General features: G+C 35.5%; 1 protein-coding gene and 1 pseudogene across 1 annotated transcript; both read right to left on the bottom strand.

Annotated features, from left to right (window-relative positions):
* Positions 1 to 6638: 6638 nt before the first annotated feature.
* On the bottom strand, positions 6639 to 10673 carry SRF2 (STRUBBELIG-receptor family 2). The gene is made up of 15 exons (XM_079018291.1): positions 10437 to 10673; positions 9887 to 10019; positions 9684 to 9755; positions 9526 to 9591; positions 9374 to 9445; positions 9229 to 9300; positions 9078 to 9149; positions 8927 to 8992; positions 8461 to 8849; positions 8103 to 8377; positions 7746 to 8011; positions 7508 to 7655; positions 7288 to 7418; positions 7050 to 7206; positions 6639 to 6969 (listed from the first exon to the last, which is right to left on the bottom strand). The coding sequence occupies exons 1-15, from the start codon at positions 10528 to 10530 to the stop codon at positions 6790 to 6792; spliced, it is 2193 nt and encodes a 730-aa protein (XP_078874417.1). The 5' UTR covers positions 10531 to 10673; the 3' UTR covers positions 6639 to 6789.
* A 1199-nt stretch (positions 10674 to 11872) lies between these two features.
* On the bottom strand, positions 11873 to 11990 carry LOC145071814 (5S ribosomal RNA; annotated as a pseudogene).
* Between the last annotated feature and the right edge of the window lie 1190 nt (positions 11991 to 13180).

Here is a 13180-nt window from a genome sequence, read left to right as displayed (position 1 = left end):
GCAAACGGTGGGAGGCATAAGGGGGGGGGGTATGGGAGTGACGGCTGTACACAGGATCCTTAGGGTTAGGGTTTGTATGGGCTTTATACCCGGTCCTTACAAACTTGCGGCCATAATGGCACAAATGGTCCCTCCCTCCATAGAACAATTCGAAATAGACCCCAAATTTACCCTTTAAACCCTCAGCATTAAATCCTTTACAATTCAGGTCCGATTTTTACTAAAACAACCCCTCCTCTACAAACTCTTTTCAAATAAAGTCCCAATAATTACCAAATAATCCCTACCCTCATAATTCTTTATGGAACCCATCCGAAACATACACTTTTAACCCCCAACTTCTAAAATATTTGCAAGTTGCTCCTCGAAATCACACCTTGCTAAATAATTATAAGTTTTAGGGCTACGAGCCATCCATTAATTAATTTATTTGTTTAATAAATAAACGGGGTTTTACAACTATCTTCTCAAACAACCCACAAATCCACTCAAGGTGAGTTTATACCCCCATATTTTCGATATTTTCATGTTTCGGGGGGGGGGGGGGGGGATACAAGTCAAAAATTGTTTATCACACAAATACTTGCATGTATCATCTTTATGTTAAAGTATAAGTCATTATTTGCATAAGATGTGATTATTACTAGCTTTGACACAAATATTTGTGATATATTAGTTCAAATGCAAAACTAACAAAAACAAAACATGATCTATGTTATAAAAATCATGAGAAATTTTATGATTTGCACAACTATAAAGTTTTTGGAAACTTTTTACCAAAATATAGTTTTCTAACAGAAAGGAGTACATTCTAGTTATTTCACTATTTTGTGGGTTACAACCCAAAATAATATGATGTTTGACCTTACATTTTGGAAACTAGACAAGATAACAACTTTGTATTTATATGAAAGATTATATAAATAGTTTCAACAAACAAACAAGATAAACTATAATTTGCATAGTTTGGGAGTCACAAACATTTTACTATCATTTAGAAGAAACATATAATTAGTTAAAGGTATAATTTTTCACTTACGAGAAAAAGGAGTTTTCAGTTCACGTAAATTGGTTGATACGGGTTGTGAGACATTTAGCTTCATCGTACCTACCAGAGCACACAACTAAGACATGCATTATAACCAGAGTTTCTTGGAGGGAGAGCGTGACATTTGTGTATAGATCTATACAATATTGACAACCCCACGCCTAAACTGTTAACTACAGTTAGACCGATAGGTATGGGGTGACAAATGTCGTAAACAGTTCCGATGCCTGAAGAACGTCGTTCAAGCAACTATTCACAGTAGTATGGTTATAATAACTCACATATCGTATTAACAAACAACTGGTTTATGGGTTCAACGTATCTTCAAGTAGTTTTATACAAAGATAAAACTTCATAACACTATTTTCCCAGTTTAACATTACTTACATTTTTAGTCTTTAGATTAAGACTTACAGTTCATTTTTATAAGAAAATATTGGATTTTCTGGAAGTATACACCATCATTTTACACGAAACAATTACAAACTCCTTTGCATTAAAAACGCATATGAACTCACTAACTTAATTGTTGACACTTTTCAAAATCACTTGTATTCTCAGGAAACCGGTAAATAGGTAACCACAAGAGTTTTTGGTGGATGAGACGTCGTCGCATCACGTTATTCATTTTGGTCACATGTATTTGATATCATGTAAAAAATGTTTTGAACATAATGTAAACTTATTAAATATTCAATACAATGGTTGTAAGGCCTTGATTATCTATTATTCAATTGTTATGATGTTGTACATGAAGTCATCCGTCCCCATACGTTTCCGTCGTTCTGGTTTGGAGGTGTGACCCTTCAAAGTGAAATTTCAGAATATTAAAAAAAATTACATTAGGATTTAATTTATGACTTATCCAATATTGTTCATTTTAGACAACCATTTTAGATCTAATGTTCTTCATTTTATACAACCATTTTAGACTACCATTATAACACCAAGTCCTGGTATGTCTTTATTGTTTAAGGTTGTTATTAAAGTATGAATTTTTGGTGGCCACGACGTGGCGGATGGATCCCCACGATGTGGCCATGCCCTTTGGACACACATATTTTAAGTGACCGCCACGACGTGACAACTGTTTAATGAGAAACCCTAATATCTGGGGTTTGCGCCCCTATTTAAGGGAATATGATGGCTATGCTTGCTCACTCTCAACCTCCATCATACTCTCTCAGCCTCCAAGCAAACCCTAGCCTCTATTTTTGCTCCATAAGCCTTTTGTTTTGATTTTTGGGGATTAGAAGGAGAAGAAGGTGACATTTAGACTTGGATTCAACAAGCAACTCTTCTCATCATCTCGTGGTGCATCTTCTGGACTCTTACAAGTCCTCAAGTTCCAAGCTTTTTGGTTTATTGTGCATATATTTTCCATGCCTTATTCTTCATGTTGGGATTCCATAAAGTTGCTAACTTTATGGATCCTAGAGTCTCTTTGTTGGTAGGAGTGTTGGATCTGAAGTTTTATAGAGTTTTAAACTCTTGCATGAGACCTTGGCCCTTTTTACTCTATTTTGATCTAGCTTGAGTTCAAGACATGCATTGGACATGCATGTCTATAAAAGCAACAATCTTTGTGGTCCATTGGATGAGAGGATGCCTTCTGGAAAGTTTGAATGGTTGGTTTGATGGATTAAGAGCTTATTGGATTAAATTGATCTGAACGGTCCCCACGACGTGACGGTGACAGCTTTGCTTCTATTTTGTCGTCTTGCTGCCACGACGCGTCCAAGGAAGGTTATAACGTGGCAGTTAGCTGTAGGTTGACTTTTGACTTTGACCAAGTTTGACTTAGGGGCATTTCAGGTATTTTGGGTTGTAGTCTGAGATTTAGTCACTATTTGATGTATAGTTGGCCTGTAGAGCTAGTATTCAGAGCAATGTTTTGTTCAACTATCTTCAGACTGTGAGGTGAGTTTTCCTCATTGTACTTGTGGGTCGAAGGCACCAATGTCGGCTCACTAGGTTATATATCATGGTATATAGAATGTTGTTATGTTGTAGTGATCTGTTAGATATGTATCATGATATATAAGATGTTGTTATTGTTGGGTTTTGAGCATTCTAACACTCCTATGGTGTACATGCAACCCTATAAACCTCGGATCTATGTTTTCTCTATAATACATGCAAATAAGAACTTTCCAAGGCTTTAATCCTAACTAGCATATTATGAAGTTCTTATACTACAAAGTACTAGTTAGATGACATACCTTTTGATGTAGCTTGATGTCTTCAAGCTTTAAGAGCTTAGCCCCAATAGTGTGGAAGCCTCAAATGGAATCACAAATCACCAAAACACCTTGGAAGACTTTAGAGAATATAGATACTTGGTTCTCTCTAGTGAAATTGGCTAGCCCTTCTTAGTGTACCACACTAGTGCCTATTTCACCAACCAAGGACATCTTTATATAGTGTGGAGGATTAGGGTTAAACCCTAATACCCATGACTTTTCATTTCCTAGGATCCATGGGTTAAACACTCCATGGACTATCCATGAAATCTTAGCCCAACCTAAATGAACTTGGCCCATTCCATATATATAAGAGTCCATATTTAATTAGTTCCTTTTGATCACTTAATTAATTATAAATTAATTCTTGATCAATACTAATTAAATAATATGATTCCATATTAATATATTAAAACTTATAATATATTAATATTAATCATAAACATACTATTCTCAAAAGATTATCCATATAAATTGTGTCGGTGAAGTGCAACCCAAATGGACCATGCCGGGTCGGGTCAAGTACATACCAAATATAGTTATGGACTTAGACATTAATCCAACAGTTATGCTGTGGTGATCTGTTTGTTTGTCTGTCTTTTTGATTGGTTATATGTTTATTTGTTGCATATGTCGATATAGTGTGGTTTTGGGTTGAGGCTTTACTGCTATGTGTGTGAGCCAACATACCAGGTTATTCCAGTCTGATGACTGATTGGACCCATTACATATTGACATTCCAATTTGATGACTGACTGGGCCGATACATTCCAGTCTGATGACTGATTGGGCCGGGGTAATCTAGTCTGATGGCTGTGGACCCGAGGGTAATTCAGTCCAATAACTAATTGGACCCAACATGCATGATTGTATATGTTATATGTTGTGTGGTGGTACTTTGGGGAAACTCACTAAGCTATGACTTACAATTTAAGTTTATTGTTTCAGGTACTTCAAATGATCGGGTAAAAGCAAAAACGTGATCGTACACATCCTTCGGTGATATGTTTGGGAGACTTTGTTACAATATGATTTTGGGATATTTGTATTTGATACTTGGTTTTTTAAATTAGGTGTTGTTTGAAAACAATGATTTTACTTAATGAAAAATGAAAACTTTTATGGTGGTTTTGGGATGTTACAACCATTTCACGCCTATAAATAATTTCTATATTATGTTAGTTAACATTTTGACAATCTAATCTAACTCTCAAGTACCAACAATACACATATGATATTAGAAATTAGTCCATCCAACAAAAGACACCAAAGAAAGTTTTTTAGCCTTCCACAATTTGAAAAAAGATGATTATGGTCGGTTTGAGCTCCTATTTGTTGACATGGTTGCATGGTAAAAATCATTCTTAATACAAAATTACTTCTGCATTTTAAGTTTGATTAAAGTGTTACAAATGTTTGTCAAATAATTCATAAATCCAGGTGTTTCTAAACTGCTTAGAACCATTGATCATAATAGACAAAACCTCTTAAAAAAATTTTAGAAGCCATGTTCTAACAGTTTCTATAGATGAAAATCATTAAATCTCACTTCCAACATATGGAGTGAGCAAAAGAAAGAAAGCAACGAATCATGCATATGGTTTTTAATGAAGCTAAATGAATGCCTCAAAAAGGTCGAAAAATTAGCCAATCATATATGCGGATAATTTCACTTACATGACATACTTTATAAGGTAAGTTACCACATCAATAACCTCAATCAGTTATCAACTTTATATCGTTAAAAAAATTATTAACAAAAACAAGTCAACTTTATAGAACAAGTAAATCTGGAATTGAGAAAAAAAAACACAGAACTTTATGCCGTCAGAAAAAGAACACATAAAAAGGAAAATACAACATTATGTGGAATCCAAAGGTGCAATAGATACAAATCTTTTGCATCAGTAAACCTTAAGCCAAAAGTTGATTTAATAAAATCTAATCGTTTTAGTGTTGTCATTGAAGCAAATATGTGATCCTTGTGAGTTCTTATTGTGCTTTGTTTTAAGGTCAATTGCCTCTTAGACCGGTATTATATGGATTTACACCTCTTTCGTAACCCTTGGGTAGGAGTGTAAACGAGTTGAGTCTAACCTAAGCCCAATTAAGTTCGAGCGTGGCTCGTTTCGAGCCTTTTATATATGAAACTCGAGCTCGGCATGTGAAAGATCTATCAAGTTTGAAAGTTATAAAATTTTATCAAACTCAAGCTCGTTTCTAGCCTTAATATAAAATTCTATATTTCCTTTACTTTAAAATTTATTTGTTAGAAAGTTAATAAAATCCGAGACCTACGATAAATTATGATGTGGACTCAACCATTTGTCCATTTGTCCATTTGTACTAACCTTTCCAAATTCCAAGCACCACGTCAAAATGAAAAGTATCATTTCTATTTTCTCATTTTCCTAGTTATAAAACATCTTATCTCTTCAAGTTTATTCTCTATACCAACGTGGGATACATATTCTCTTTATCCCATGCCTCTTTAAGTTTACCAACGTGGGATACATTTTGATTATAATACATATTCTCTTTATCCGATACACTATCATTATCTTCAACATTCCTCTTTTAAATACTTCAAAACTATAATTATCTGATATTTAGATAGATGTTTATGTTGCATTAATTTTATTTTTGATAAAATTTTTCATGATAATTACTTACCTTTATGAAAGATGATAATTAATTATCTAACATATATGTTGTTTCGAAGTATCTTTTACCAATTACATTATAAAAATTGCATTTTTTTTACACTATGACCAAGTCAAGGCCAGTTAAAAATATTGTAGCCTTGACATTAGTTCAAAGCTTTACATGAATGATCCTACTACTAAGTGTCTTAAATCTTAACCAACTAACCTAGCAACAAAAACATTTCCAACAAAATCCACATTGACGTTCCATATGATTAAAAAAGGGAACCAACTTTGCATTTATGTTTGCTTTGACATAATTTTAGTAAAATGTTTTGGTTGATATTATTTGCAATCCGATGTATTTTGTAGGTTGCTAATCATTTTTTCTTTGATTTATTTGACATCAAATGACATATGACATGCTTTTTGTAATAGTTAAATCTATATTTTGCAATTAAAAATGAACTTATTACACATTTTTATCTACAATAATGCTAACTTTTTGAGTTTTGACAATCATTATTCTATTTTCTACTGAGTTTTTGCAACAAATTAATCCTTATTTTTGTAGGAGTACACAAATACGAGTTTTTGCATAATGTAAAAAAAATGTTAGAAGTATAAACATATAAAGATTAAGGAAAAAATATCACTTGAGAGATTGATTTTTTTTTTTATTTACGTTTATGTTTTCCCTTTACAAATTATTGAAGATGACTTGATACATTCAAAAAAATATTAGCGCAAAATCTTTTTGAGTTTTGACAATCATATATGATGACTTGTTGGAACATAACCATGGTAACAGGAACACATGACTTGTTTGACAATCATATATCATGGATCAGATTCAGATAGACATATAGCTCACCGTGGGTGACCCAATGAAGCGTGAGTTTGTTGATCGGAAAGACCTCTCATACGGATCAAAATCAGTATCCACCCCCGTTCTCATTCTCCTGTACTCTTCCAGCATTTGCCCCAGTGACTCCATGATTTCCGTCATCGAAGGTCTGAATCCCCTCTCCGCCTGTTAACAACAATCATCAACTGTCTTTTACAAACAAATCAATTCCTTTCAGTTCATCTTCATAATAATCAAGCCAATACCTGAGTACAAAGCGACACAATATCAGCATATCGCGACAGAACCTTTGGGGGAATTGTCTTCCTGATGCCTGCTTCAACCATTTCATCCAACGATTCACTGTCATGAAGTCTGGAAGAAGCCCATTGCACTAGCGAACTCTCGTCTCTCAGTGGATCTCTGTTTTTTTTTTTTTCAAAAAAAATAAAATAAAATCACAACAGATCTCAACGGAAAAAGACGAAGATGAATGTAACGTACCCATCGAAAGGCTTCCTTCCAGTCAAAATCTCCAAAAGCAGCACTCCAAACGCATAAACGTCGTCCTTTTGGTTACCAGTTCCAGGTTTCGTGTGTTCATAAGAAATGCCACCGGTATCCGTCTCAGAAGCCTAATTAAATCATCATCATCATCCTTAAGCAACACAATCAGAAGAATAAAAAAAGGAGAAGAATTGTCGTGGGAGCCAGAAACATGTACCTGAGCTCTAGCACTGCTGATTGTTAGGGGCTTCAAAACAGCGAGATAGCAGTCGGAGATCCGAGGCGTTAGATCTTCATCAAGTAAAACATTAGCAGCCTTCAAATTTCTGTGAGCTAAAGGAGGCGCACATGTCGTATGCAAGTAGCTGAATTAAACAGCAACGAAAATGACATTCAAAATTATCGAAAATCAATCCCTAGAGAAAAAGGAAAATTGAAAATTGTGATATGCTTACTTCAAAGCTCGAGCGATTCCAAGAGCGATCCGAAGACGAAGCCCCCAAGATAAAGGCATGTATGCTTCCGAATGCAAAGCATAATCAAGAGACAGATTTCTTACATATTCATACACAAGCATATGCTGCCCTTGTTCCACACAGTATCCATGAAGCTGTATGATGTTTGGATGTCTTACACGCGATGCATTCCAAATCACCTCCAAAAACTGCTGTTCTTCGTGAAGAGATAATGCCACCGTGTTTATACACTTCACTGCAAACACCTAAAACACACAAAAAAAATATCATGTCTACAATTATGATCAATACTCTGTTACAAAACTTTGTAAACTGATTCAGAATTTAGTTAATTACTTGTCCATCAGGGAACTCTGCTTTGTACACAGATCCGAGAGAGCCTTCTCCAAGAAAATTACTTCGGTCAAAGCTATTTGTTGCTAATTGCAATTCTGCCACTGTGTATAAAGTTGCACCGATTGGCATTCTACTCTTTTTAGCAAAGCTTCTTCTTCTATTCACTCTCACAACTTTTGTACGAACTGGAGCTGCATGCCTTGGGCCAGTGGTGGGTGAGCTGATAACTGACACTTCTGGGCTCTCGTCAAGAGCTGTCGACGAACAATCTGTATATCCAACACAAAATTTTTGATTAAAAAAAAAGAAGATAACAGAAACACATTTATGATTTTAACAAAAATTAAATTTGACTTGCCTCTGGGCATACTGACTGGAAGAGAGGGCTGTGACCCTTCACTGCTGGCCGGTCTTCTAAGCTTTCTAGAATGATTACGCAAGCGAATCACAATGAAGATTACAAAACATGCTGCCATTAGAGCACCTACACCATAAAAAATGACCACGTGGCCTGATTTTTTCTTCTTGTGGTTGACAGGCTCAATCAAAGGATAACTCTTGACTGCACTTGATGACTCTGTAGATGGTGGAGAAGTATTGTTTTGCTGCTCATTTGGATTTTCCATGGGGAAATCCCATGGTGGACTGTTGTCCCCTTTATCAAACATATTACCTCCAAACCATAGATTGTGTATAGTTTGGAATTGTTTTGGAATGATTCCACTGAAATGGTTATCTTGTATGTTCCTGAAATTGTGTGTATATTTATATTCAGCATCATGAAAAGAAAAGGAACTATAGAAAAATGTCAAAAAAGGACTTACAGATCCGTTAGTTGAAGGTCAGCTAGAAAGATGACTGACCCTGTGAATTCATTATGCTGCAAGAACCTGCAGATTCATTCCATTCCAACAATCAATAAAACAGTACAAATGGCATAAGTGTAAATATTAGTCAATTGGAAGGTAAACTCACAGTCTTGACAGGCCTCTCAGTGTTCCAAATGAACTTGGTAGGTCTCCGATAAATTGGTTGTATGAGAGGTCCCTGTGAAAGAAGTCAATAAGAGTCAAACATATATGCAAGTGTTCTGATTCATAGTGAGAAAAGTTCATATCATGCATACATTTCTTTCAGACATGATAAGCCTGTAAATACATTCCCAACAGGCCCTGACAAAAAATTGTGGCTCAAATTCCTGCAAGAGAGAAAGATTGTGATCATGTGATTGTTAAGTGATGGAAAAATTAAGGGGAGGGGAGATTCCTTACATGTGTCGAAGATTTTTCATGGAAGAGATTGAGTAAGGTATGTATTGACTTAAGTTGTTGCAAGCCAAATTTCTGCATTCATGGAATTTTTGGTTCATGGAATGAGTAATTTTATATACAAAATATTTGTAACAGAGTTTAGTGAATCTTACAAATGAGTTAGATTCAAAGGTAGACCATATGGAATTTCACCATAAATGTTGTTGTTGCTCACATCCCTAGTATAGAAAGCACCTCACTTTAGAAAGTTGGATTTATTTATACAATAAAATGTATCGTGATTTACAGTTGCATGATAAAAAGAACTTACAGTTGCTTCAAGTGATGGAAATTATTGAGCTGATAGCCAAGGTTTCCAGTGATGTTTAGGTTGTCAAGTTTACTGTCAGTTAAGTGAAGGAAGGTAAGTTTATTGTAAATCATCAAGAAAGTATACTCTGTTTGCAATGCACATAAAAGTGACTCTTTGAAATGGTGGGATTAAACTGAATGGAGGAAATACTTAAAGTTTACATTTGGATGATTGAAGAACCAGCACAGGAAATTCCAGTCCATGATTCTTGACATGGATCACCACCATTTGATTTCCATCCTTTGAGCTGAGGTGGCGTATTAAAAGATCTATACAGATCTTGTAGAGCTCTAACTGTAGAGATTGCACAAAAAGTATTAGATACTGTGCTTTGATTAGGATTAAATCCTAGGCTATCAAGTAGTTCTTGCAATTGCTGCTGTGGGGTATGCATTACATAGATACACCAACATCATTCAGTATAACACAAACTGTAGAAAAAAGCCAAAATCAAACGTTTTCACTGTAGTATGAATTTTAATCAAAGGCTGAAATCAAATTTTGACGCTGTCATTCTCTCCAAAGAACGATAAACCCTAAATCCCACAATAAGAAATCAAATCTCTGTAATTCATCATCAAGAGACAGAAGTTCATAGACTGTACTATAACTTGGAAGAAAATGAAACTAGGGTTCGTAACAGAAATTCAGTTGATAATTCACTAAGAGAACATACAAATCAGAAGAAGTCTCTGAGAATCGAGAAGATACCATCGGAATTATCAGTATGCGTTGAACCCTGTGGCACCAGAAACACCAACAACGCAAACACATTGAAGTACAAGCATCTAAAGCGACAAGTCATTGTTGAAAGTTATCTCGGTAGACAAATTAGCCAAATACTTCTTCAAAACCGCCTGAAAACATCAAAGAACATGATTATAAAGAGCGTATTTCACTTATAAGAATCAAAATGTGATTTATACTTAACTGCACGATGAATCAACTGAGCGATTTATCATTTATGTTAAAAACGAGAAAAGCATCAGTTAACCACTTTGCAATCAAATACTCTCATAGAAATCCACAATTCGCACACGATTTAGATCATTTGATACAAAATATTCACTGTTCTAAGAGATAAACAAAAACGTACGACCAGTATATCCATCAAAAGCATAAACCTATGAATATGAAACCAATCGAAGAAACCATTAAAGAAAATTAGGGTTCTCGATCTATCTTCGAAGTGCCTGTTCTCTGTAAAACTGTCATTTAGTGAGAGAGTGTTGAGAGAGAGAGAGGGAGAGGTGGAATGGCGGTGAGTTGCAGAGAACGATAGGCGGGTAAAAAGATTACGGAGTGCAACGTCAGCAAATAAACAGTTAGTTTGTTACGTTCGCGCGCCCATGGTGCTACGAATAAAGCACACATGATATAAATTCTGTAAATTGTGCATAATCAGGTGTACATAAGGGATCAATTCGGAATAATCATCGTTTTCTTTTAAATATTTGTATATTGGAAAAATGAAATACATAAAAAAATCAATGTGATTCTGCCAATGTTTAAATCACTATTTAAAAAAAAAAGTAATCAAGTATTTACAAAATTAATTACAATGTGTATACAGGTAATATATTTTATATTTTTTTGAATTATATAACAAAATTGTTTTATACTGAGTATACACGAGGCTTTATATTAGTACCAAAAAAGTACATTAAGCATTACCTATTTAACCTAATGTAAATTGATATAAATAGATGGAAAAAAGTTTTAATATTTTGGAAAAAGTTTTAGTAAAATTCTAAATTTATTTTTTTAACAGAAAAATCTAAATTATATAACTTTTTGAATAGAAAAAACCTAAGAAAACAATTAATTTATTCAATTTAGTTTATTTTTACATGTTCAACAGGTCATAGTGTTAAATCATTAATTTTTCCAAAATAATGAGATTTTTCTGTAGATTTTGTCAAAAATTATATATAAGGTATAAATGTATTGTTTACGTATTTATATCTATTTTTACGTATTTATGTAATTTTTAAGTTTTTATATGTATATGTTTACATATTTTAAATGTATAGACGTATTTTTTTTTTATTTATTTTAAAATGTTTTATATATTTTTATTTGTTATTTTTTATGTATTACATTGTAACATCCCCCTCTGGCACGTATCACAATATTGTCCGCTTTGGGCCACTCGACACGAGGACTTCCCAGGGGGTCACCCATCCTGGTACTACTCCCGCCCGAGCACGCTTAACTGCAGAGTTCTTATGGGATCTGCTGCCCTCACGGCTTTAAAACGCGTTGTAACAAGGAAGGTATCCACACCCCTTATAAGGAGATATTTCGTTCTCCTTCCAAGCCGATGTGGGATCAGATCTAACCCACTTTCACCTCCATTATAGGGTTCGACGTCCCCGTCGAACACATCGACCCGTGCCCTGGCTCTGATACCATTTGTAACAACGTTATTAAAATGAGTGGTTTTTGAAAAGTTTTAATTGTTGTGAAATTTTGGATGTTGTAACATCCCGAAATAACGAGGGTAGAGTTGAAGGGCCAAAAGTGTTAATTGGGAAGAGTGACTCGGCGAGTCCATGGTTGGACTCGGCGAGTAGAGTCGCGGCTTGACCGCGTGTTAAGTAGCCGACTCGGCGAGTCGATGAGATAGACTCGGCGAGTAGGCGCTGGGTGGAGAAAACCCTAACTCTCGGGATTGAGCCGTATATGAGGAACATCATGTTCCTTCCCCAGCCTCTTTACTTCTCTCTTGAGTTCTAGAAACCATAAATCGCAGAGGAGCTCCATTGTTGAGTGGATTGAAGCTTGAAGAAGTAATCATTGAAGAAATGTTGTGGGAATTGAAGGCTTGGGGCAAGGGGCTTTACTTGGAATCAATTTCATGGCAGTTGGAGGCGTCCATTGGAGGTAATATCTCGTTCTTGGTCTGATTGTATGTTATTTCTTCATTTTGGGGTTGTGGATCTTGCCTATGGATGTAATTGGAATGGTTAGTGAAGCTTGCAAGTCCCAAACCCTAGTTATGAGTGAATATGGCCTAGATCTCTATGGATTCCCGTAAAGATTGCCACTTTACGTGATGGATGAATTGTAGGGGACTAAATCTATGTTTTGGATCAATTGGAGGGTCTGGAATGCTTCTGAAAGGGTTCAGATCGGTGGTACTCGACGAGTTGGAAGAACAACTCGGCGAGTCGGATGAAGATGGCTTGGAACTCGGCGAGTTGCATGAACAACTCGGCGAGTAGGTTGAAGATAGCCTTAGACTCGACGAGTCTGTTCTTAGACTCGGCGAGTCTTGTCGAAGAGTCCCGATATTCTCTGGTTGATTCGAGAATCGGTGAGTCAAGGGATGACTCGGTGAGTCGAGGGCGAGTGGACTCAGAGTTGTTGAACTCGGCGAGTCTCGGGGTGACTCGGCGAGTTAGATCGCGGATTGAGTGAAATTCTGAGTATGGGGACTCGGCGAGTCATAG

The sequence above is a fragment of the Lactuca serriola genome, chromosome 8, assembly GCF_051521515.1.
Source record: "Lactuca serriola cultivar US96UC23 chromosome 8, Lser_US96UC23_V15, whole genome shotgun sequence".
NCBI lineage: Eukaryota > Viridiplantae > Streptophyta > Magnoliopsida > Asterales > Asteraceae > Lactuca > Lactuca serriola.
The sequence above is the reverse complement of the archived record's forward strand: the minus strand, read 5'-3'. Positions and strand labels throughout refer to the sequence as shown.

Coding starts and splice junctions, on each gene's coding strand:
- SRF2 (XM_079018291.1), bottom strand. CDS start 10,530: ATGACTTGTCGCTTTAGATGCTTGTACTTCAATGTGTTTGCGTTGTTG. Junction 9,301..9,373: donor ATGAAAAATCTTCGACACAT/GTAAGGAATCTC, acceptor TCTCTCTTGCAG/GAATTTGAGCCACAATTTTT. Junction 7,207..7,287: donor GGAAGGAAGCCTTTCGATGG/GTACGTTACATT, acceptor AAAAAAAAACAG/AGATCCACTGAGAGACGAGA.